At 50.8% G+C, this 24811-nt stretch overlaps 1 protein-coding gene across 3 annotated transcripts in view; it reads left to right on the top strand.

The window, feature by feature from the left end:
* ITPK1 (inositol-tetrakisphosphate 1-kinase) overlaps positions 1-24811 on the top strand; it is a 183811-nt gene that overhangs the window by 117688 nt on the left and 41312 nt on the right. For all 3 annotated transcript variants that reach the window (XM_049899713.1, XM_049899715.1, XM_049899714.1), the window contains one exon: positions 14168-14285. In XM_049899713.1, the coding sequence (XP_049755670.1) occupies positions 14168-14285 (118 nt within the window). The remainder of the gene's footprint in view (positions 1-14167; positions 14286-24811) is intronic.

Here is a 24811-nt window from a genome sequence, read left to right as displayed (position 1 = left end):
GTCAGGTGCAGTGCAGTCTGGAGGCTGAGCCTGGGTGCTACGACCTCACCTGGTCCATTCTGAGCCCCTCACTCGTGACCGTTCTGTTCCACCATGGAAGGGTTGGGGCTTGTTGTCGGATTCCTCTCCCAGACGTTCTCTGCCCTTCCTGAACGTTCCAGAGCTCTCCCTTAGCGTTTTACCCATCTGCACAGTGACTCAGATTCTGGTTGATTCCATAGATGTCATCTTGGCTTGGTTCTTATCCATCTTGATTAATTCATTTCTGTAGCAGTTGATACCTGCGTAGGGTGTGGCCCAAGAACCCAGTCCTCCTCTTGGGTGAGCAGACATTGGGACCAGTGGCCTTAGAGCCTTTCCAGAGGGTTCAGTGTACATGAATACGGGCAGCCTTCCCTCCCCAGTGCAGACTATTATTCTATCCCAGGTTTTTTGGGAAGGATTTTGTATCGGTGCATGCAGGCTGCATGTTTTTGTTTTTTTTTTTTAATGGCGGCATGATATTCTGTTCAAAGCCTCTGGGTGGTGCTAATGGATAACCTGCTTGGCTGCTAACTGAAAGGTTGGAGGTTCAAATCCACCCAAGGCACTTTGGAAGAAAGATCTGGCCATCTACTTTTGAAAAAAATCACCCACTGACAACCCTGTGGGCAGAGTTCACTCTGACACACATGGGGTCGCCCCGAGTCAGCGCTGACTTGACAGCAGCTGGTTTAGTATTCTGTTAAATGGCCTGGTCTTCTTTACTTAACCGTTCTCTGCTAACAGACGTTTCGGACATTTCCAGCCGTGCTTTGGAAACATGCCTCGGTAAACACCCTTGTACGTATGTCTCTGTATGCGCGGGTGGGGAATTCTGTAGATTAGACATGCTGAGTTAGTATGTGTTTAATTTTGGCTATTGCCAAATTTCCCTCCGTTAAAGTTGTACCGGCTCCGCTCCCACCCAGCAAGTCCTGGTCCGTTTCCCCTGCAGTTTATTTTGGCACAGAGGCACTGCGTGCCGGAGGGGGCCAGCATCCTGGCACTGTCCTTCTCCTGCCTCTTGATTTTGCTGCTAGGACACTCGTGGCTTTGGGCAGGGCAGCGTCGGCTCACACGACCTGTCTGTGGGAGGTCTGGAACTGAGCCCAGGCCACCTCATTCCAGACCAATGGTTGTGGGCTCACATCTCGCCTTTCATCCTTGACGCTTCCTGTGCTATAAGGGCCTGACCATCCCTGTCTGAGTCGCAGATTTGAATAACAGGCCTGAAGAATGAATTGGTCTGGGGTGAATTAGTGCCAGTACCAGTTACCATTGCGTTGACTTCAACCCATGACGACCCCATGTGTGTCCGTTGACTTCAACCCATGACGACCCTATGTGTGTCCGTTGACTTCAGCCCATGACGACCCCATCTGTGTCCGTTGACTTCAACCCATGACGACCCCATGTGTGTCCGTTGACTTCAGCCCATGACGACCCCATGTGTGTCCGTTGACTTCAACCCATGACGACCCCATGTGTGTCCGTTGACTTCAACCCATGACGACCCCATGTGTGTCCGTTGACTTCAACCCATGACGACCCCATGTGTGTCCTTTGACTTCAACCCATGACGACCCCATGTGTGTCCGCTGACTTCAACCCATGACGACCCCATCTGTGTCTGTTGACTTCAGCCCATGACGACCCCACGTGTGCCCGAGAAGAGCTGTGCTGCATAGGGCTTTCAGTGGCTGATTTTTCAGATGCAAATCACCAGGTCTTTCTTCTGAGGCACCCCTGGATAGACTTGAGCCTTGAGCCTTTCAGTTAGCAGCCAAGCAGCCTGACCATTCGTACCACCCAGGGACTCCAGGGACAAATTACCTCTTGATTTGTTTTTCGCCAGCTCTACGAAATCATGGAGATTTGATTTTGCAGGTTGTGTCAAAGGCCCAGGAGGTACATGAGTCCTTCCTGAAGATTAGAGTCCAGTACACGCTGCCAAGGCCTCGTCCATTCTGAGCTCGGTCCCTTGGCCTTGCAGGCTTCTGGACAGCTCTCCCAAACTTAAAGTTGGCCCCATCACTCCCTGGCTGGGGACCCTATTGTTCTAGGATCAAGTCCAAGCTCCTTAGCTGTTCTTTTCCTGATGTCTCTCCTGCCTCTGTCTTAATGTCCCCTTCCCCACTGAGGCAGTCCTGGCGGGTCCCGGGGCACTGGGCTCCCTGCCCCATGCCTTTGCTGTCGCTGTCCCTCCCCCTCTGCTTGGAATGTCGTTTCTCTTCCTGCGGACTCCCGTGGCCCCTGGTGACTCAGCGTCACTGGCCTGGGGAAACCCTCCCTTCCCACCCCTCCCACGCTGGGTTTTTCCCCCCACCCCCGGCTGGTGTGTCCTCATATGTCATCACTCCCTGCTGTGCCGTCAGTTGTCCTCACACCTCTCCCAGGGCTCCGTACCACACCTGCTGCTTAGGAGCCCCCAGTGCGGGGAAGGGGGAGGCGGCGCAGAATGGGGCTGTTCTGCAGCTGAATGGTTACCCCCCTTCTTGGGGCTATCACTCTCTTGGTCTCTGATTCTCTGGGAGGCCTCGGGCTGAGTGCTCAGACACTGGAGATCTCTCCAGAATACAAACAAGGGCTGGCTAAGACCAAGATGTCTGCTGAGGAAGGCTCAGCTCCCCAGGGAGCCACTTGAGAAGAATTAGAAAAGAGGCCATGAGTGAGAAAACACCCTCTGCATACCAGGGCTGAATCTAGAAAAACCCTTTGCTGTCAAGTTGATTCCAACTCATAGCAAACCTATAGGACAGAGTAGAACTGCCCCATAGGGTTTCCAAGGAGCAGTTGGTGGATTTGAACTACCCACCTTTTGGTTAGCAGCTGAGTTCCTAACTGCTGCACCACCAGGGCTCCAAATCTGGAAAAGTAGAGAAGAAATGTCTACTGACGGCACGGGACAGCAGCACGGCTGTGGTCCAGCTTGGGCTGGTGAATGGGCGTCCATCCGTGCTGTGGAGCTGCGGAGCCAGTGTCAGGCTATGGTGGTGTGCTGCCCTCCTCCCTCCATCTGGCAGGCAGGGGTCTCCGTGGTCTGCAGGAGGTGGGGACCCTGAGCTGTGGGTGCTCCAAGGGCAGCAGGGCTGGGCTCACATATTTGGATGTCCTGGGCCTGGGGTAGCAGGCTTTCAGCTCAGGGGCCTAAGACCTTTTTTTTTGTTTGTTCATTACATCACAGAATTAATCGTAGAACTTAAGAGTCAGAGAGGATGCTATAAATGAGTTGTTGTGACTCCCCCCCTCATTTTGCAGATGGGAAAACTGAGACACAAATAGCTTAAGTGACTTTCACATAAAGTTAAGAGCAGTTCTCGCACTTGCCCCTGCCCCTGCCCCTGCCCCTGCCCCTGCCCCTGCCCCTGCCCCTGCCCCTGCCTGTTGCCTCAAGGTCCCTGTGCTGGGAATAGGCTGGCCAGGTGGGGTTGGGCTGGAACAGGTGGTCTGGCAGTGATTGGAAGGCAAAACCTATTACATAGGTTGTGCACTGCACAACTCCACTGTAGGCTTTGAATGTCACCCTTATGTGGCTGGACTTGGTGCCCCCGACACTGGTATGTACCAGATGCTGCTATAGCCTTCTCTAGGCTCTGGGGAGCCCACTTCCAAGGTTTAGCTGTGTGACGCTCCAGGCACAGCCCTTTGCTGGAGACCTGGCTGCCTCTTAGACCCTCACCCTGTGATTCTTGAACAGCTGTAGTCCCTGGGGTTTCACTTAGCTCCATGGCCAGCTCCCCAGCACATTCTGTTCCACCAAGGTGTCCAGGCCTAACCTGGATTGCCTGAACTGTCCATGGTTTTCTCTAAGCTGTAGTGAACAGGTGGATGTCCTGGGAGGTGCCAGGAAGGCTTTGCCTGGGGGCAGTTTGGCCTCCGCTGCTTTCATGGGTGCTTTCATGTCCGTCCACAATGGCTGACTTCCAGCTTTGATGGTCTGTCGAGAGGAAGCACTGCTCAGTATGGCTCACACCTCATTCTGGCCTGGACCTCACCTCTCAGGACAGATGGAGGGCTCACTTCCTGCAGAACCCTCCCATGCCCTACTTTCTGTGAGTCCTATAGGCACACTCCTTCATCCAGGGGCCCCTGTGGCCCTCCCGTGTGTCCAGCACCTCCTGGACCTGGTGCTGCTCTGGAGCCTACAAATGCTGTCCCTCCATGCCATGCGATCTGCCTGCAGAGCCTCTGTGCACGCTAGGATCCCATCGTGCCTCTTGTTTGCACCCCCAAGAGGCGTCTCCTACGTGTATGTGAGTTTATCTTGATCGGTGTTGGGGACAGACGTAGAGGCTCTGCTCCAGCTATGGGTGGCTCCTTGGCGCCACCAGGGAACAGTGGACCAGGGTGAGCCTTGGGGTGGTAGAAAGAGCTTTTGGTGCCGGAGTCTCCACCCTGCACTTCACTGTGTGATCTAGGCTGGCTACCACTCCCTTCTGGGAGAACGCACTTCTCTCTGAAAAGACGGGCTGTACTAAGTGACCCTTAGGTGCTTGCCAGTTCTGACCATCTGTGTCTCTGCCTCCCGGGAGGAAAGCTGCAGACTTCGTGCTGGTGCCAGGTGGGGTATGCTGGAGCCTAGGGCCTAGGCTTGGCTGTTGCAACAGCCTGAGCTTGCTTTTCCCTTTTTAATATAAAACCAAAAAACCAAACCTAGTGCCATCGAGTCGATTCCGACTCATAGCGACCCTATAGGACAGAGTAGAACTGCCCCATAGAGCTTCCGAGGAGCACCTGGCAGATTCGAACTGTCGACCCTTTGGTTAGCAGCCGTAGCAGTTAACCACTAAGCCTCCAGGGTTTCCAAAATGTACATTTAAAATTTTTTAATTGCAGTTGAGTAGTCCTAACCCATGGTAGGGTGGAGATGCGTTTTGTTCAGCCAGGCTTTCCCACACCTCCTTCTGGTCCCAGAGCCGAATTCAAATCACATCTGGGCCACATCCCAGCTGAGTGAGTCGGGTGAGGTATCCCTGTGCTCTGAGCCTCAGTTTCTTTGTTTGTCAAATGGGGCTGATAATAGTCTGCACCTGACAGGGTGGATGTAGGGTTTGAATGTGTCAATTCCTGCAGAGTGGGCAGAACGGTGCCTGGACGTGGTGAGCGTCCTGGGAAAGTTGGCTGCTCTCACCGTCATTGTTATAATTATTAATAGTAATAGCTTGTCCTGGAATCTTGCCAGGACTCCCACCACGGTGTCGAGGCTTTAGGAGCCAGAAGCTTCCTGGATTTCACCCGCCAGTTGGAGCTGAGGGAGCCAGTTAAAGGGCTAGCCTTCCTTCGTGCCGTCATCAGGTGGAAAGTCTGGGCTTGGGCCTCGCTCTCAGGAGGAGCCAGAGAAGTGAGAACTTGCTGAGTAAACCTAAGGTCGCCTGCTTTCCCAGGGACGTCCTCGGGAGCAATTTTTAACAGTCATAAGGAGGTGAAGGAGCCCTGATGGTACAGTGGCTAAAGTGCTCAGCTGCTAACTGAAAGGCTGGCATTTGAACCCACCAGCTGCTCCACAGGAGAAAGATGTGGCAGTCTGCTTCCATAGAGATTTGTTACAGCCTCGGAAACCCTATGGCGCAGTTCTGCTCTGTCCTACAGAGTTGCTATGAGTGGGAATCAACTCCACAGCAATGGTTTTGGGGTATAAGGAAGTAATTTAAGTTCTTTCATCCAGGAGACCTTCCCCAGAGCTCCTTTGGTGGCTGAGTGTTCACTGCAACACGCACGCTCTGGCCGAGTGATAGTCCACTGTATGGACACTTCACACTTTGTTCCTCCATTCATCAGTTGATGGACGTGTGGGTTGTTTTTCATTTGTTGGACATTATGACTAATGCTCCCGTGAACACTTGGGGACACGTTTTTGTGTAGACCTGTGTTTTTGATTCTCTTAGGTCTGTATACCTAGGAGGGAAATTGCTGTGCCATATGGTAACTCTGGGTTTAACTGAGAAACTGCCAGACTATTTTCCAAACTTGCCACTTTATTTTACATTCCCCCTCACCCCACCGCAATGTATGAGGGTTCCAGTTTCTCCACTTCCTCTTCAACACTTGTTTTTCTGTTTTGCTTTGTTTTGACTTAGAGCCATCCTAGTAGGTGCGAGGTGGTATCTCATTGTGGTTTTGAATTGCATTTCCATCATGACTAATGACTTTGAGCATCCTGTTCATGTGTTTATTGGTCGTTTTCATGTCTTCTTTGGAGATATGTCTGTTCAAGTGCTTTACCCATTTTTAATTGGCTTATTTATCTTTTTATTATTGAGTGCTCTAAATATTCTAGATAAAAGTCCGTTATCTGATACATGATTTGCAAAAATTTTCTCCCATTCTGTGGGTTGTCTTTTCACTTTGTTGGTGGTGTCCTTTGAAGCACAAGCGTTTTTTATTTTGATGAAGTCCAGTTTATCTATTATTTTCTTTTGGTTGCTTGTGCTGTTGGTGTCCTATCTAAGAAACCACTGCCTAATCCAAGGTCCTGAAGAGTTATACCTAAGAATTTATAGTTGTAGCTTTTACCTCATGGAATTTTTTTTTTTTTTAGTTAATTTTTTTGTTATTGTTATTGTTGAGAAAATACACAGCAGAACATACGTGAATTAACAATTTCTGCATGTACAATTCAGTGGTACTGATCACTGATCACGTTCTTCAAGTTGTGCAGCCGCTCTCACCCCCCTTTTCCAAATTGTTTCTCCGCCATTAACATAAACTCACTGCCCCCTAAGCTTCCTTTGGACCTTTCAAGTGGCTCTTGTCAATTTGATCCTGTATAGATAGTTTTAAAAAGAGCACAATGCTCAAGGCAGACATTCTTTACTGGTTAAACTAAACTATTGTTTGGGTTTCAGAAGGCTTCAGGAGATATTTTTCATTTAAGGTTTAAAGATTATCTCAGGGCAATAGTTTCAGTTCATTCAGCCTCCATGGCTCCAGAAAGTCTGGAGTCCATGTCCCTCATGGGCTTTTATATTAAAAGAAATGAGCTTGAAAAGCATGAGCAAGGTAAATGATGGCTTATAACTTTTTAATTATCGATGACGATTATTTCGATTTATCATTTTTATCATGGTTCGTCTCTCATTGTGTTTCCCATCTGGGTAGGCGCCTCTTTTCCTTCCTGGAAGATAGTAGGTGTTTAAATCCCTTGCTGGCACAACTGGGAATGTGGGGTAGAATAACGGGAGGACCGGGCACCAGTCTCCCCCCTTTTCCCATATATTTTATTACGGAAAATTTTGAAGCTGCTTGAGAAGTGAGACCGCTATAATGCCCTCTTATGGATTGGTAACCGGCTTCACGGGTTATCAACTCTCAGCCACTCTTGTCTTATCATCCATCACCTACTTCTGTCCCCTCACCCTGGGCCCGGATTATCTTGGAGCAAATCCCAGACATCACGTGTAATCTGTGAATAATTTTAATACACTTCTATAAAAGATGAGTTGCCACTTTCTAAAGAGGGCCCTGCTGTGTCTTTGGGGCATGGGACAGAGCCTCATTCCCCCTCCAGAGTCGGGGCGGTACTATGAGTGAATGCCCTCTCCTTCCCTGAAGGAGGAGGCTGACCAGGTGGGCCCACCGGCCACCACGGACCTCTCCTTGGAGCCTGTGCTGCCTGGGGTGGGGGCATTGTGCCGTGAATCCAGGCATCAGCAGAGGGCTGGCCCAGGTCGGAACAGCCTGGTTCCAGGTGCAGGCTGGCACCTGCCTCGGTCTGCTGGACTGGGCAGAGCAGGATGAGCTTAGAGACCTTGGGACAGATTTGACACTAAGAGGCCGTGTGTTAGCAGAATAATGAGACTTCTTTTCATTTTTGTATTTATAAATGCCTTTCACATCCGTGATCTTTATTTTTCCAGCAGCTCCTGAGATAGACTTTATTCAGAATGCTCATTTTACAAATGAGAAAACAGAATCTCAAAGAGGTAACTCCAGCTTCCTGTTCATAGACACCTAGTAAGTACCAGAGTTAGGATTCAAACTCAGGACTGACAGCAGTTGCCATTAGACAAAAACATCCCTATGTCTCGCTCGCTCTCTGGTCATTTCCTGTCTGTAGATGGAACTTCCGAGGACATGGTTTCTCTGATGTTCAAAGGTCTTCTCATTTTGGCTCACGTTCCCAGTGGGGAAGTCACGATCTCCCCAGACCGGCAGAGTACTCGGTGCTCTTCCTGGAATCACACCCTGGGCTTGAAGTGCCTAAAAAAGCCCAGGGGGAGTTTGTGCTCTAACAAGCAGTCAGATCTTCTCCAAACTTCCTCCTTGCCCTCCTGACCCAGTGGTAGGGAGTTCTACTTTTCCCTCTTTTCCACCTGCTTAAATCCAGGCTTTCCTTTGTTAACAGGCAGTGTCCCTTTCTAGGCGTTCCTCCGCAGGCTCCCCGAGGGACATGTGTTTATCATTCACCATGGAGACGGTTGGTGTCTTTCTTCCTCTGAACGGCGATAAAATGGCACAGAGCGCTCACCCTTCCAGCAATTTGTTTGGTGATTCTAAGATTCCTGTGAAAAATGCATGAGGCCTACTACACAATAGATAAGCTAAAAAGCCTGGAAGAAAATCCACTTGTGGATCAAGGGGCGAATGGAAAAACTCTGCCCTCCCCATACTAAAAAAAAAAAAAATTTTTTTTTTTTTTTTCCCCATACCTGCCCCAAAAGAGATCGCGTTGAGGAATAATTCTGCCGTTAATACCAAGTCTCTCATCCCGGGTCAAGGGCTGGCTGGCATCTCTTGTCAGATATTTCCCTCTGTGGTTTTTTTTTTAGCTTCTTTCCTCATGAATTTGGCTTAAATTCATATCTTAATGGTTCTGCTTTCTCTCTTTAAAGGTCACTGCCCTAGTGCAGAAAAGTAGAACCAGAGTCAGCCTTGTGTTATTGAGCAACATCGGGGACTGTGAGAACCAGTGGGTGAGGAAGGAACTGGGGGCGGCCCTGTTTGAAGTCACCTCAGTTGTTGGGGGGTTGGGCCAGCCCGTTGAAGTGCGGGTCTCTGATTTGTCTCCCTTTGTGAAGGGAAGGCAGTGAGCAAGCGTGTCCCTGCCCATTGCTTGTAGTAGTCTACAAGTGGCTGGCTGTCTATTCTAGAACAGCCCCTGAGCAGCCTTGAAGTTGGCTTCCATAGGCTGGCCCCTTTTTTCTCAGTTCATTCAGACTCAGAAATGGAGAAAAGGATCTTAAAGTCGTCTATGGCAGCTCTCCCTCATGTCACAGATGAGGACCCTGACACCCAGAGAAGCCAAGTGGCTAGCCCAAAGTGGCACTGGAGGTATAACAGGGGGAGCCTGAGTTTCGGGACTCCTGGTACTCTTTCCCCTATACCAGGTTCTTCCCGGGGTGTTTGGGGGGAAGAAAGAGAGGACATTGCAGTACCTTCAGGTATAACCCAGCCTTTAAATTCAGCAGCCAGGATTATAGATCCAAGAAATCGAAGTGTGGAAGGCTTTTCATTCACCGAGTCCCCTTCACCTCACATGATGCCTGGTGTGCTGTTGGCCACGTGAAGTTTGTTGCATTGCGCTTATTGAGTGGATGATCTTTTAACATGATTTCATATGTATTAGTGAGCAGAGAGACTCACGCTCTTGTGGAAGTGTGGGCCTTGTTCGAAAGAGTGAGCTCTGATAAAGGAGTGGTACTGAGAGGAATGCTGTTATTAGCTGTTGTCAAGTTGATTTTGACCCATAGCAACCCCATGTTGACAAAGTAGAACTGCTTCATAGGGTTTTTGTTTTTTAATTCTTATTGTGCTTTACGTGAAAGTTTACAAATCAAGTTGGACTGTCATACAAAAACTTGTAAACACCTTGCTGTATACTCCTAATTGTTTTCCCCCTAATGAGACAGCACCCTCCTTCCCTCCACTCTCTCTTTTCGTGTCCATTCGTTCAGCTTCTGACCCCCTCTACCCTCTCATCTCCCCTTCAGACGGGAGATGCCAACGTAGTCTCAAGTGTCTGCTTGATCCTATGAAGCTCATTCTTCACCAGTATCATTGTCTATCCCATAGTCCAGTTCAATCCCTGTCTGAAGAGTTGGCTTTGGGTATGATTCCTGTCTTGGGCTAACAGAAGGTCTGGGGACTATGACCTCTGGGGTCATTCTAGTCTTAGACCATTAAGTCTGGTCTTTTTACGAGAATTTGAGGTCTGCACCCCACTGCTCTCCTGCTCCCCCAGGGGTTCCCTGTTGTGTTCCCTGTCAGGACGTTTGTAGCCGGACACCATCTTGTTCTTCTGGTCTCAGGCTAATGTAGTCTCTGCTTTATGTGGTCCTTTCTGTGCCTTGGGCTCATAATTATCTTGTGTCTTTGGTGTTCTTTGTTCTCCTTTGCTCCGGGTGGGTTGAGACTCATTGGTGCATCTTAGATGGCCACTTGCTAGTGTTTAAGACCCCAGATGCCATTCTCCAAAGTGGGATGCAGAATGTTTTCTTAATAGATTTTGTTATGCCAGTTGACTAAGATGTCCCCTGAAACCATGGTCCCCAAACCCCTGCCCCTGCTACGCTGGCCTTGGAAGCGTTAGGTTTATTCAGGAAACTTCTTTGCTTTTGGTTTAGTCCAGTTGTGCTGACCTCTCCTGTATTGTGTGTTGTCTTTCCCTTCACCTAAAATAGTTCTTATCTACTATCTAATTAGTGAAAACCCCTGTCCTTCCCTCCCTCCCTCCCCTCTCTCATAACCATCAAAGAATATTCTCTTCTCTGTTTAATCTGTTTCTCGAGTTCTTATAATAGTGGTCCTATACAATATTTGTCCTTTTGCCGCTGACTAATTTCATTCAGCATAATGCATTCCAGATTCCTCCATGTTATGAAATGTTTCACAGATTCATCATTGCCCTTTATTGATGCGTAGTATTCCATTGTGTGAATATACCATAATTTATCCATTCATCTGTTGATAGGCACCTTGATTGCTTCCATCTTTTTACTATTGTAAACAGTGCATCAGTGGGTGTGCATATATCTGTTCTTGTAAAGGCTGTTATTTCTCTTAGGATATGTTCCAAGGAGTAGGATTGCTGGATTGTATGGTAGTTCTGTTTCTCTAGTTTTTTAAGGAAGCACCAAATCGATTTCCAAAGTGGTTGTACCATTTTACAACCACCAGCAGCATTTAAGTGTTCCAGTCTTTCCACAACCTCTCCAACATTTATTATTTTGTGTTTTTTGGATTAATGCCAGGCTTGTTGGAGTGAGATGGAATCTCATTGTAGTTTTGATTTGCATTTCTCTAATGGCTAATGATCGTGAGCATTTCCTCATGTATCTGTTAGCTACCTGAGTGTCTTCTTTAGTGAAGTGCCTGTTCATATCCTTTGCCCATTTTTTAATTGGGTTATTTGTCTTTTTGTAGTTGAGTTTTTGCAGTATCGTGTAGATTTTAGAGATCAGGCATTGATCGGAAATGTCATAGCTAAAAACTTTTTCCCAGTCTGTAGGTAATCTTTTGACTCTTTTGGTAAAGTCTTTGGATGAGCATAGGTGTTTGATTTTTAGGAGCTCCCAGGTATCTGGTTCCTCTTTTGCATTGTTAGTAATGTTTTGTATACTGTTGTGCCATGTATTAGGGCTCCTAGTGTTGTCCCTGTTTTTTCTTCCATGATCTTTATTGTTTTAGATTTTATATTTAGGTCTTTGATCCATTTTGAGTTCGTTTTTGTGCATGGTGTTGAGGTATGGGCCTTGTTTCATTTTTTTGCAGATGGATATCCAGTTATGCCAGTGCCATTTGTTAAAAAGACTGTCTTTTCCCCATTTAACTGACTTTGGGCCTTTTTTAAGTATCAGGTGCTCATATGTGGATGGATTTATGTCTGGATTCTCAATTCTGCTCCATTGGTCCATGTATCTGTTGTTGTACCAGTACCAGGCTGTTTTGACTACTGTGGTGGTATAATAGGTTCTAAAATCAGGTAGAGTGAGGCCTCCCACTTTGTTCTTCTTTTTCAGTAATGCTTATCCAGGGCCTCTTTCCCTTCCATATGAAGTTGGTGATTTGTTTCTCCATCTCATTAAAGAATGTTGCTGGGATTTGGATCGGAATTGCATTGTATCTATAGATCGCTTTTGATAGAATAGACATTTTTACAATGTTGTCTTCCTATCTGTGAGCAAGGTATGTTTTTCCACTTATGTAGGTCTCTTTTGGTTTCTTGCAGTAGTGTCTTGTAGTTTCCTATGTGCAGGTCTTTTATATCTCTGGTAAGATTTATTCCTAAGTATTTTATCTTCTGGAGGACTACTGTAAAATGGTATTGATTTGGTGATTTCATCTTCAATGTTTGGTTTATCAATTTTGTTAATTTTTTCAAAGAACCAGCTTTTGGTCTGGTCAATTCTTTCAATTGTTTTTCTGTTTTCTGTTTCATTTAGTTCTGCTCTAATTTTTATTTCCTTTTTTCTAGTGCCTGAAGGTTTCTTTTGTTGCTCTCTTTCTATTTGTTCCAGTTGTAGGGATAATTCTTTGATTTTGGCCCTTTCTTGTATGTGTGCGTTTATTGACGTAAATTGACCTCTGAGCACTGCTTTCGCTGTGTCCCAAAGGTTCTGATAGGAAGTGTTTTCATTCTCATTGGATGCTATGAATTTCTTTATTCCATCCATAATGTCTTCTATAACCCAGGCTTTTTTGAGCAGGGCATTGTTCAGTTTCCAGGTGTTTGATTTCTTTTCCCTGCTTTTTCTGTTATTGATTTCTGGTTTTATGGCCTTATGGTCAAAGAAGATGCTTTGTAATATTTTGATGTTTTGGACTCTGCTAAGGCTTGCTTTATGACCTAACATACATGCGGTCTGTTCTAGAGAATGTTTCATGTGAAAAGGAATTGTACAGGTAAAAAGGTTGAATGGCACATGTTATACATATTTTTACCACAATTAAAAAAAAAAAAAACAATTACTAGGAACCCAAATAGGTTCACGGAAAAAAGAATAACTCCAAATTGATCTTTTTTTTGTTGTTGTTGATAGGGGTTACTAGAAAAGAACCATCGTGGATGGTGTTTTTTCTCCCTGGCATGTGCTGTCCTCACAGACTGGTCTTGTGGATTGGGCAGGGAGTGGGTTGTGGGCAGGAAGGTTGTGGCAGTAGATGAAGATACCCTTTCTCTTTACTCAGTACTTTGTGTTTTTGTCCTTAGAATTGTAACATTTTAGAGCCAAAGGGATGGTCTCATTTCCTGGGTCTGCCTTACTGAGGTGGATTGGAGCTCCTGTGGTCACAGAGGTGATAGGTGGAAGGACCAGGGTCCCAGGGACATTGTCTCTCTCTGCCCATGTTCTTTTCTTACAAATACTTTGCCCTTTTTTTGGTTGTTGAATTCTGTTACAGATAAGGGTCATAGTCTGTTTTCCGCTGCTCGTGTTGGTGCTATTTGCCCCAGAAGACTATAAATTCTGTAAAGATTGGTTTTGTCCCTGTTTTTCTTGTATTTCCATAGTGCCTATCATGAAGTCAGGAGGTAGTGAATAAGCACTTGTCCAGTTGAAGTGAACAAGTGGCAGACATATGGTGCATTTATCACACCCACGCCTTTCTATAGACATTCTAATGAATCCCAACATCATTTCATTCCCATCCTGGCCGTGGCCTCAGAATCCTTATCAGTGCAGGGTTCTGGGCAGCCACTATCAATTGAGTATAATCAGTAGGTGAGATACAGTAGGTGGGATATGGTTTCAGGCCTGGTTTTTCTCCTTTTCTCAAACTGTTGCCTCAGTTTGGGCTGCATATCTGACCTTTGGGTCAGTCAAGCCTTCTCTATAAGATCACACACTGACCAGTGTCCAGTTTCCTCAAGTGAGGAAGAGAGTGCTGTCATCCCAGCACTCCTTGTGAGAACTGCGAGCATTACTGTGATTGGACCAGCTGGGGTCACGTGACCACTCCTGAGCCAGAGTGTGGCATGCTATGATTGGCCTATTCAAAGTCATGTGCTTGCCTATGGACCTGAGCAGATAGAGGCAGCTTTCCAAACTGTATAATGCTCCAAACAGAAATCTGGGCTGGTGGGGAGGGAGCTGAAAGGGGTCGATGCAGGAGGGGCAGCTCTCAGGCAGCCTCAGCACAAGGAATAAAACCTTCTGCGTTCCAGCACCAGCTTCCCCTCTCTAACCAGCAGGCAATGCCTTCCTTTCAGGAATACATTGATGCCCACCCAGAAACGATCATCCTGGACCCCCTTCCTGCCATCAGGACCCTGCTCGACCGGTCCAAGTCATACGAGCTCATCCGGAAGATTGAGGCCTACATGAAAGGTAGGGAGAGACAGGTGTGGCCCTGGCATCCTCGTGGCCAAGCAGCCCCTCTCCCTGACTGATCACAAGGTGGCCATGGCCTGGGGGTCCAATCCTTTTAAGCACTCTGGGGCAGGGAGTAGTTGAATTCTGTTGGGGAGAACATTCTGGGGAGGTCCTTTTTGGCTTTGACCAGCAGAGTCAGGAAAGAAAGGCCTCAGTGTGCTCTTTGGGGGAGTGGCTCTGACCACTTGAGGAGGGTTTTGTTTCATTCTGTTGAGCCTGTGGGTGGCGTGGTGGTGATGAAATGTCCCAATCACACAACGCTCGGAGCACTGGGGTGCATGTAGAGTAGCTGAGCAGCAAGCAAGGGGAGTTATGTAATGCAGCGAAGGGGACAAACAAGGAATTTAAAGGCCTTTTTAATCAAACACATGGGGATATGTCATGTGGCGGCTGAGCCTCAGGGGTACGCTATGTTCTCAGGGCGGGGGCCTCCCTCTTTGTGGCTTCTCCTGCCAGCTGCAGGCTCTTATCCCTCAGGACTCATCCTCCTCACCTCCCGGGGCAGGGCAGCTTGAGAGAAGGCAATACTGCCTGTCCAAGGTGTTTGTTTATGTGAGCAGGGCTTTCTGGAAAGATTCATGTCAACAGTGACCTCATAGTTCTCTTGGCCTACGCCAAGTGTTCCCTGCTGAGAACCTTGGAGAAGTTCTCTCCCCGGGGCCCTGGAGATGCGTGAGGATTCATCTTCAGGGCAGAAGAGACAGCCCCCCCGCCCTTGCCCCCATCCTGCCATGCAGACTGTAATGGTGGCCTTCAGGCACAGCCTTGAATTTTGGCCTGGATGGGGACTTGACCCAGGGGGTTGTTTTGTGGCATGATGGGACCAGTGGGCAGAGTGGGGCGCACAGGGTTGAGGCGGCCTGTTTGAAAGGGGCCGTTGTGGGGGAGAGAGCTGCATTTATTGGGTATTTGCCATGTGCCTGGCATCGGGCTGGCCTTCTCGCTCACGGTGCTTATAAAGGTGGGCACAGCAACCCTCCTGTTGTACATGTGTGAGACAGAGGTCCCTACAGGTAAGCAGCTGCCCTGCGGTCACACAGCCTGTAAGTGACAGAGCCAGCCTTCAGCAGGCCTTCCAACTTGAAGTCCTCAGCACCTAACCCCTCACCTTGAGTTTTATGCCCATGACCAGAAGCACCATCCTTTGCTTACATTTAAGCAACTAAAAACCAGACCACCTTGAGGTGGCCCTGGCAGGCCCTGAATATGGTAGCGTCTGACATCCAAGGTCTCTCTCTCTCAGGAGCATGCCTTGGGGAAGAGCTGTACCCGGCTGTCCTCAAAGGGGTCTCGAGGCCTTTCTCCCTGGGTGCCCAGCCCTCCCCAGCCCAGTGCAGAGCATGGGACTGACCTCTGGGGTGTGGTGCCCCCAAGCAGGCAGGCTTTGTCAGTAGGCCACCACCCTGTCTTCCTTTGGTTTGGGGTGGTTGGCAGCACTGTCAGCATCCTCTCCCTTTGCATTCCTTTTCTGGGTCCACCCAGAACCCCAGATGAGGAGGATCTACAGGGCTGTTGCCTCTGGGGCCACCTGTATCCCCTGGGTGATGTTTTGGCTCAGAAAGGAAATCCACTTCATCCCAGGAGGTGTTTTTTGGACACCAACTATGTGTGCAGGGACAGGAGACAGTATTTAAAGACAAGAAGGCGACCGTGCCCTGCCTTGGAGCAGAGATGAGTGGGAGAAGGTAGCAGACGCACAGCCCTGTCTGATGCCCCCACCACGTCCATCAGGAGGGGTGAATTCTGGAGGGGTTAGGAAGGCGCCCAGTGGAGAGGGCTTTGTCAGAGCTAAGAGCACAGGCTTTGGAGACAGACAGACTGAGGTGAAGGATGAATCTGGGTCCTGCTGGCTGTGTGGCCTTGAGCAGGCCACTTGACCTGGCCCTGCCTATTTCCTGTACCATGTAAATAACAACTGGCTGACCCACAGCTCTGGGCTTGGGCTCACCCGGCTGCCATCTGTAGTGTGCTCAGCACAGTGGTCACCCTTAAAGTCAGCCAGGAGCAACAGCTGCTCCTCTTGTCATTAGAGGGGACGCGGAGTCTGTGTTAGGGCTGGAAGTCTGTTGCGGATTTTCACAGGTGGAGAATCAGGACTGGGAGGCAGGCGTGAGCTGGGGCCTGGGCTGTGGGCGTGCATGGCATGGTCAGGGAGTAGGGGACCGCAGTGAGTCTGACTGCACCCTGCACGGGAAGTGGGGTGTGGTGGTGGACCACTCACTGTTCAGCAGGGAATTTGGCCTCTCCCCTGGGGCCAGGGAGGAGTCCATTGGGGATTTTTGAGCCAGGGAAGTGTCCCAGGGCAGTTTGGGTGTTAGAAAGTTCCCGGCCTCCAGCCACAGGGTGGAGGCTGGGTTGCAGCCGGCAGAAGGTTCCAGTAATAAGATAGTGGGAGGTTCCGATCGGGGGGGGGTAATGAAGTGGGAACTAACTGGGTGAGTGGTGGAAGAGGGGTTAAAGGAAATAGGAGGACTGACAGTAGGTACACCACGCTCCAAGGGGGATCCCACATCCTCCGGGTGCCGTGGAAGGGGGGCTCCAGAAGGCCATGGGAGTCGTGGGGCCGTCACTCTCCAGTGCTCGCAGAGTGACCCCGACTCAGCCTGGAGAGTCTTTCACAGGTGAGGTTTTCTTCTGTAAATACTTCCTGCTGTAACTACCTGTACTTGCCCCTCTGGTGGAGAGAAAGGTAAATACCCAAGTCATCAGCCTGCACGTCTGCGGGATTGAAGTCAGCTCAGCAGCCACCAGGCCAGAGCCTCCACTTATAAGTGGGCCAACTGGGGGCTAGCAGAGCTCAGCTGTGGAGTCGGGTTCAAATCCATGTGCCTCTGACTTGGGTGTGCTTGGACGAGCTGCTTAAACTCGTCGTGTTTCCTCTATGGGGACACTAGGGTTAGAGGTCACAAGGCAGGGAGCCTGGCTCTGTGTCTGCCACACATGGAGGCTCACTCCGTGGTCCAGGGGGCTCTTGTTTTAATAAAAACTGGAGCTGGGGCCACCCCAGAAGTCTTTTGCGGGGGACGGGGAGACACGGAGGACTGTAACATAGTGGAATGTGGTTGGCACTAGCACGTGGCATGTGACCAGAACTCCCGTTTCTGCTGGAAAGTGTCCTTCCCAGGGTGGCCGATGTGCGTGAAATGGGGAGAGAACTGGCGTGTGGGGGTCACAGGGTATCATGTCAGAGCAGGGAGGATGCTGACTGCTGTGTGCGGATGTGGACTTTGTTCTGGGCAGCCAGGGAAGGTGTTGGAGCTGGTGAATGAGGCACGCATGTGGCCTGGATCCTGTCTCCAGGCTTTGATACCGTTACCTGTGTCCTGCTGGGGGGTGACTGGGGCCTGTGGCCTGCAGTAGACAGTGACCCACATCCAATCACAGGCAGGAGAGGGTCAGGTGAGGCCCAGTCTGCTGGGTCCAAGAAACCCGGAGCCCAGATGCTGTCTGCTCAGGAGCTGCCTGCTAGGAGATCCACGAGGGTCATCCAGGGGAGGGCCTGGTACCTTCCAGACCCGGCAAGGGTGTGCTGACCAAACCCTGCAAGCTGGTGTGGTGCTTAGGGAACAGGAAATGGTCTGCAGGTGACTGCGACTCCTGCACCCTGATTTTCTTATTGTACACGCCAGGCTGGCTTGTATTCTTCCAGGAGGGTGGGCAAAGGCTGGGTTTTCTGTTGCTCTTCCTGCCCACGCAAGGCTGCCCCTGGGCTGCTGATTGCGAAGCACAGGCTGGGCTGGTCTCCACTGGGTCCCATGTACCCATTCTCTGATCCTCTGGGGTACCCAGGCTGCTGTTCTGAGCAGTCACAGAGAGCCTCCTGAGGGAGGCGCATCCCCTCTGCCCACTCCCTGCTATTCCTGGAGGCACACAGCCCTTCTCAGTGTACTGTAAATGGCCATAATTACCCTGTAAGCTCCCCCAGATAATTAAAGCAATCCAAGTGACACCACTTTAATGTTGGGAGACTCCCTCGAGTTGTTACCATTCCCCGTGCCAAGGCGGCTTGCGCTGTTGTCACAACGCTGGGCGGCTGTGGGGAAGACCCGGATTGGGGTGGCTGCTGCTGTGCAGCGTAGGCGGGTGGGTGGGCTGCGGCATGCAGGAAGGTTCCCCCAGGAATGCCATGGACTGGGGGGCGGTCCACACTTAGGTGGCCATCTGGATCCAGGCAGAGCATCAGCCATGGGGACTCCCCTCTGCCCCCTTTCAGCCTCAGGGAGGAAGGCAAGGTGAGGCCTGCCCCCTCAGCTCCCAGCGTCACCTGTCTGGGTACCTGGTCGGCCTCTGCATTGTGGGACCCACCCTCGTTCCACACCCAGAGCTCATCCTTACAGACCAGAGCCTGGAGGGGAGGTGGAGTTCCTTTCTCTGCCCCAGACCTGTCAGTCTCAGTGCTAGTGTTAAAGTTGTTGCAGCAACAGAGACCTAAGGTAACGCTGACTTGAATAGGGTAGAACTTGGTTTCTCTCTGATGTAAAAGTCCAGAGGAAAGTCACCCAGTGCACGTGCAGTGACAAGAACCCAGGTTATTTCAGCTCACTCGTCTTTCATGGTGGGCCCCCCGTGGTCCAGGACGGTGGCTAAGACTCCAGCCATCACATCCAGGATGTAGACTTTAGGCTAGAGAAGAGGACCAAGGTTAAAGCAGCAAAGAATGGTAAGAACTACAGAGCAACACTGGAAGCTACAACATGTCGCTCTATTCATAGATCATTGGCAGAACTTAGTCACTGAGCTGCAAAGCAGTCTATGAAATGTAGTTCCTACTCTGGGCAACCATGTGCCCAGCTAAAATTCAAGAGTTCTGTCCCCCTGGAAGAAGGGAGAGCCCAAGTTTTGGGGGACAACTAGTGGTCTACCACACCATCTTCTGAGATGGAGGCTCATGCCTGGGGATCCACCTTTCCCCTCGGGTGGGTGACAGAATGGTCCATCTCCTCTGGCTGGCCAAGGATGTGGTCTCAGTGACAAGGCCCCTACATGCAACAGCTGTAAACATGAGGTTGGACGACTTGCAGAGTGACCCCCCTCAAGTGCCATGGCCAGGGTTCCCTAATAAATAATTGCTTCTGGGAGGCAGCCCTTTGGGGACCTGCCTGCACCCACACCCACCTCCATCCCACACATGGATGGAGAAGCACAGGTAGCCCTGAACTGGATCCAGTCCAAACCAGGGGCAGAAGCCTCCTGTAAGTTAAACACTGGCCCAGGCCTGAAGGACAGGGGAAAAAGGAGGCCCAGGCAACAAGCTAAGAGTTGCCTTGCTTGCATTTGTGACCATTTCTCTCATCGGTGACCCATTGGTGGCCCCCTTTGCTACACAGGGTTGAGATTTGGAGGTGGAAGCTCCAAGGCCCAGGCCTGGCTCTGCCACTCCAGGCTCCGGGGCAGTGGATGGTGAAGGGCTCGATAGGTGATTTTGTGTTAAGGATGACCCGGGGTGAGGGGTGGCTCCCTGTTTTTTCCTGGAACCTCCTGCACTTTTCTGGAGGTGACAGATGGTCTGCTCAGATGCCAGGCCTCCCTAGGAGGGGGATAAACACCACAAATGGAGTATTTCTGCCTGTGGTTTCACTGGAATTTAATCAGGGCTCATCTTTGCGACCGTTTGGAAGCTGGAGTGAAGTTCAGTAATCTAGATGCCAAGTGAGTCGAAAATAACATTCCTTAGAGCCTGGCAGGAATAACACCCCAAAGAGCATCTGCCTGCGGGTGTGGGGCCTGTGTGGTCGAGGTGGGGGGCTCCTGCTCACAGAGAAGGGGGCTGGCTGTCTGCCCTTGGTGAGCTGCAGAGGGTGCAGGGAGGGTGTCCTGGGAGGGGACAGGACACATGGCACTTAAAGCTCGCTCAGCCTGAGTTTGCCTCTGAGTCGTGGAGGCCAGGGATGGGGTGCATGTCCCTGTGGGCACCACTCCTGAGTTGGGCCGCCTTCCTGCACTTTGTGGCTCAGCCCCTCAGGAAAATGCCTCAAGCCTACCAGGTGAACTTCTTGAGTAGTCGGCTCTGCCCTCGTCTGGCAGAGTGACCCATGGGTGTGTGCCTGCTGTGGTTAATGGCCTCTTGTTGCCCACCTGAGTGTCAACCTACCCAGCCCACAGGTCCCAGGCTGAGGGGTCGAAATGGGCAGGAGCAGGTGGTGGGGGACATGGCACAGGCCTGGAGTTGACGGGGAGGTGAGGGTCCCTTTGGGGGATGCACTCAGCATGTGCTGTCCATCTGGACTTTGGGGGTGGGTTGGAGAGACAGTCCTAGTGTTCAAATCTGCTGCTGTCCGCTGCCCAGGCAGAGAGCCCACATTCAGATGGTGGTGGCATCCCCACCCCACCCTGTGTGTTATGGAGCACCTGTTTACGCCCCCTCCTCCTCCAAGGCCCTTGTCTGACCTCAGGAGGCAGCTAGGTTTGAATCCTGGCCCTGCCTGGGGGCTCTGGGTAAGTCGCTGAGCCCTCATTCCTTGTTGATGACCCCCCAGCATGCCCAAAGTGTCCCCCTTTTCAGATGAGAAAACCAAGGCTTAGAGGGTAAAGTGACTTGTTGACAGTTTCAGAGCTGTGAGTCTTCAAGCCAAACTCTGACCTGACTTCAAGGTTCGCCCTCCCCATTATGCCAGACATCCATTTTGCAGCTAGTTCTCTGAGCCCCGTCCACTCCATCTCCCTGCCTTCTCCTATCCCTGGGTAGGATCTGCTCCTGCCCTGGCTCCAGATCAGAGGCCACACCTGCTGTAGGTGCCTGGAGCCAGACCCACCTGTGCTGGTGGCTCCCTCCCCGACCCTCACCCCACTCATTCTCAGTTGAGACAGGCCCACCACCCTCCAGGGACCAGGAATCTAGGAAGTCGGCCCTGCTGGCTGGACTCACAGTTGAGGCAGCTGAGCCAGAGCACCCCAGAGCGGAACTGGGCCCAGGGAGGGCAGCCTACCGGGTCACACTGTTGCCCTGCCTGCCCCCTCCCCAGAGGCCCGGGCCAGCGTGAGGCCCTTTCCTTGGCATTTGGAGGGTTTGTCTGGGATCTCCTCGCTTTGGGGGGCTCTGAGGTCCCATTGCAGTGATGCTGGGCTACTGTGCAGTATGGGCCTGTGTCCCCTCTATCTAAACCACAGTGCGCTGAAGTGTGACAGGTATTTCAAGTGACGGTGCCTTGTTAAGTAGACTGCGGCATTGGTTTGACATGGTGAGGGCTCTTCATCCATTCATTAATTCATTAATCTCCTAGTTCCTCGTCAGTGTGCCTATATTGAGCACCTCCTGTAGGCCAGGCCCTGAGCCAGGCACAGGATTCGTCAGCATTTTCTCTTCATTGATTCATTCATCAATTCATCAATCTTCTAGTTCCTCATCAGTGTGCCTGCATTGAGCACCCGCTGTAGGCCAGGCCCTGAGCCAGGTACAGGATTCGCCATGGTTTAACCCCCTGCCCCTCTAATGGAAGTACCAGGTCACAGAGTCATAAATGTCGGAGAGCAGAGACCTCACAGCCTCCTCATCCAGTTGCCTCCCCCCGTTTTACAGACCAGAAGCTGAGTCCAAGAGGTACAGCGCCCCCCGCCTCCACTGCACCCCACAGGGAGCCTCGCTGACCTGCACCCCGCTGTACCCCACAGGGGCCTCAGAGCCCTGAGATTTAGGCTTTTAGGTGACTGAGCCCCCAGGGTGTGAGGGGTCCCTGGGGGGGTGGTGGTGAACAGACCCTGAGGCCTGGAGGGGCAGTGGCCCCAGTGCCTGGGCTTCTGCCTTGGAGGGCCTCAGATCAGGACACCTCCAGCTACAGAGGCTCCTGAGGCCCAGCAGGACTGGTCTTCAGGTCAATGCAGGGATCTGATGATGCCCCTCAGGAAGAGTAGAGTGCCCCCCTTTGGAATTTTGCTGGAGAAAGCTTCACAAAGCCTGTGGGCACCCCTGATGGGACCACACAGGTTGGCACCCAGCTCCGTTGCGCACTCCTTCATGCCAATGAGGGGTGCTGCCTCCCTGCTGGGGCTGACCCTCTCCTCTATCATTGACAGCCCAGGGCCTGGGCAGAGATGAACGTACGCTGGACCTTGTGCCACGTTCCTGGCTCCCTCAGCTCTGGCCCAGGTCTGGAGGCTCTAGGGAGAGACTCCCAGAAGTGAAATGAGCCCTTGCGGTAATTGATTGGGACCCCCAGGAGAAGCCAGTTTGTCCTTGGGAGCATGGCCACTCCCCTGAGGCACTCAAAGCTTAACTTGCTGGGCCTTCTGGCCCTGTGGGACTGCGACAGGGACCCATCCTCCGGCAAGGCACCCCACAGCCGCCTCCCTTCAGCCCCATCCAGCTCTGTGGCTTCTGGACGATACCCACCTTGGTCCAGCTGGGCCTGCCAGGCTCCCTGCTGCTCTGCGGAGACACAGAGGCTGTCCGGGCCTGTCCTGGCCTTCCCATTGGGCCTGCCGGGAACCCCTGCCTCCTCCTGACCCACGTTCCCCACAGGAGGCTGCCAGACCTGATCGCTCCTCAAGGGCGGTCCTGCAGCCCCTAACTGTCCAGGTGCCACGGAGGCCACTTGGTAAACGAGGTGCTGTTTGTCTTTGGGGCCTCCAACTCCCTGTCCCTGAAATCCTCTCCTCTTGTGATGACTCACCCCCTCCCAGGCTCTAGACTCTCAGGGGCCTTCTTCTCCCTCCTGCTACTCAGTCTGCCAGCTCCCAGGTTAAAAGTCCTTTCCCTGGGACATAAGTAGGGCAGGCAGGCTCTCAAAACATACTTGTTGGTCAGGTCGATCAGAAAGTACCAGACTCCAGTCACCTACACTTTAGTGTAAATTTAAGGCCTATCTAGCCTCTTCCCAGCTGAAAGATACGTTGGGTTCTCATCACCCCCAAAACAGCTGCTCTTCTTTACAGTTTTTAGTTTAACTACTTTTTTTTTAAACAATTTAGACTAACAAAAAATAGTTGCAAAAATAGTATGCAGCTTTGCCCAGCTTCCTCTAGTGCAAACATCTAAACCCATTGCTGTCAAATCGATTCCGACTCCCAGCAGCCCTACAGGACAGAGTAGAACTGCCCCGTGGGGTTCCCAAGGACCGACTGGTGGATTCCAAATACCAACCTTTTGGTTAGCAGCCGTAGCACCTAACCACTGGGTCACCAGGGCTCCATAGTGTTAATATCTTACATAGCCGTGATAGAGTGACCTGAACCAGGACGTTAACGTTGGTAACAATGCCGTTAACTACTCTGTAACTCCGCCCGTTGTTTCTAATACCTCCCCCCCCCCGCTTTTTTTTTTTTTTTGCTGGTCCAGGGCCCAGTCTAGCTGTCTTCTTCCGTCGTCTCCTCCAATCTGGGACAGCCTTAGACGGTTTGTCGTTTCGATCTGGCACTTGGAAAGAGTGTTTGTAGAACGTCCCTTAATTTGGGTTTATCTGGTGCTCTCTATGGATTGGGTTATGCATTTGGGACAGAAACACCACACAAGTGATGAGAGTGTTCTGGGATACCTCTTCCGTCTGGTTAACGCTGGTTATTTGGCTAAAGTGGTGTCTGCTGGGCTTCTCCACCGTAAGGCTGCTTTGTCCTTGGCAAGCATCTTATAAGGAGGTACTTTGCAAACACCCTGTTTCTCATCACACTTTTGCTCACTTTTAGCATCCATTGCTGGCTCTTGCCTGCCATAGTTGTTACTGCCATGTGGTCGTAGTACAGAATTCTAACAAGTGAGTGCGCCCCCCTCTACTCCAGCTGCACTGGAAAGAGACAGGAACTCCACTGGGTCAGACATCCTCCCCCCTTTGCAGACAGTAACAGGGTACCACGAGGGCACCTCACTGAGCCTTGGTATAGTTCTTGTTTGCAAAGCAAAGGGGAAGGCAGAGATGAGCAAGATACACAGAAGGAAGAGGCTTCTGGGGCTTAGGAAAAGGAAAGGCGTCGTGTCAGATTCGTTGGCGAAATCTGGATTGCACAAGTTTCTCTGTTGCAGGACTTCTCAGAGGCTTTAATTGTGCTCATGGGAGTCCTCATTCTCCCAGAGCCAGATGGGCTGGATTTCACCATCGACTGTGAGATACACTGATAATTTATGTTCCAGTAAGAAGGAAAAAAGTTCTTAATTACATTGTGACATACCTCGATTGTAAGACACATCCCAATTTCAGAAATGGAAAATGTGGGCGGAGGTATGGGGGGCAAACGCGTCTTACAATCAGTGAAATACAGCAGTATCTTAGCCCTTCCCATCTAATCGGCTGGGGTCCCGATTGGTAAGAAGACTTGTGCCCTGAGCACACTTCAGGAGTTCCTGGACCGGATGCCTCTCGAGGGCTCACCGCCTCCAGTGTTACATAGCTCTGTTCTTGAATTCTGTCCATACAGGGCCCTAGTTGCTGGTGACTCTCAGATCTGTTTAACCCCAACCTGACTTCTCAGAGGCAGCCGCTGTTAACATGTGAATCTATGGTTCTAGCCCCTTTTCATACACGTAGAAATATGTATGTACTTACAACAAAAAATAG

This window comes from Elephas maximus, chromosome 10 (assembly GCF_024166365.1).
Source record: "Elephas maximus indicus isolate mEleMax1 chromosome 10, mEleMax1 primary haplotype, whole genome shotgun sequence".
NCBI classification, from domain to species: domain Eukaryota; kingdom Metazoa; phylum Chordata; class Mammalia; order Proboscidea; family Elephantidae; genus Elephas; species Elephas maximus.
This window is presented reverse-complemented; position numbering and strand designations above follow the sequence as displayed.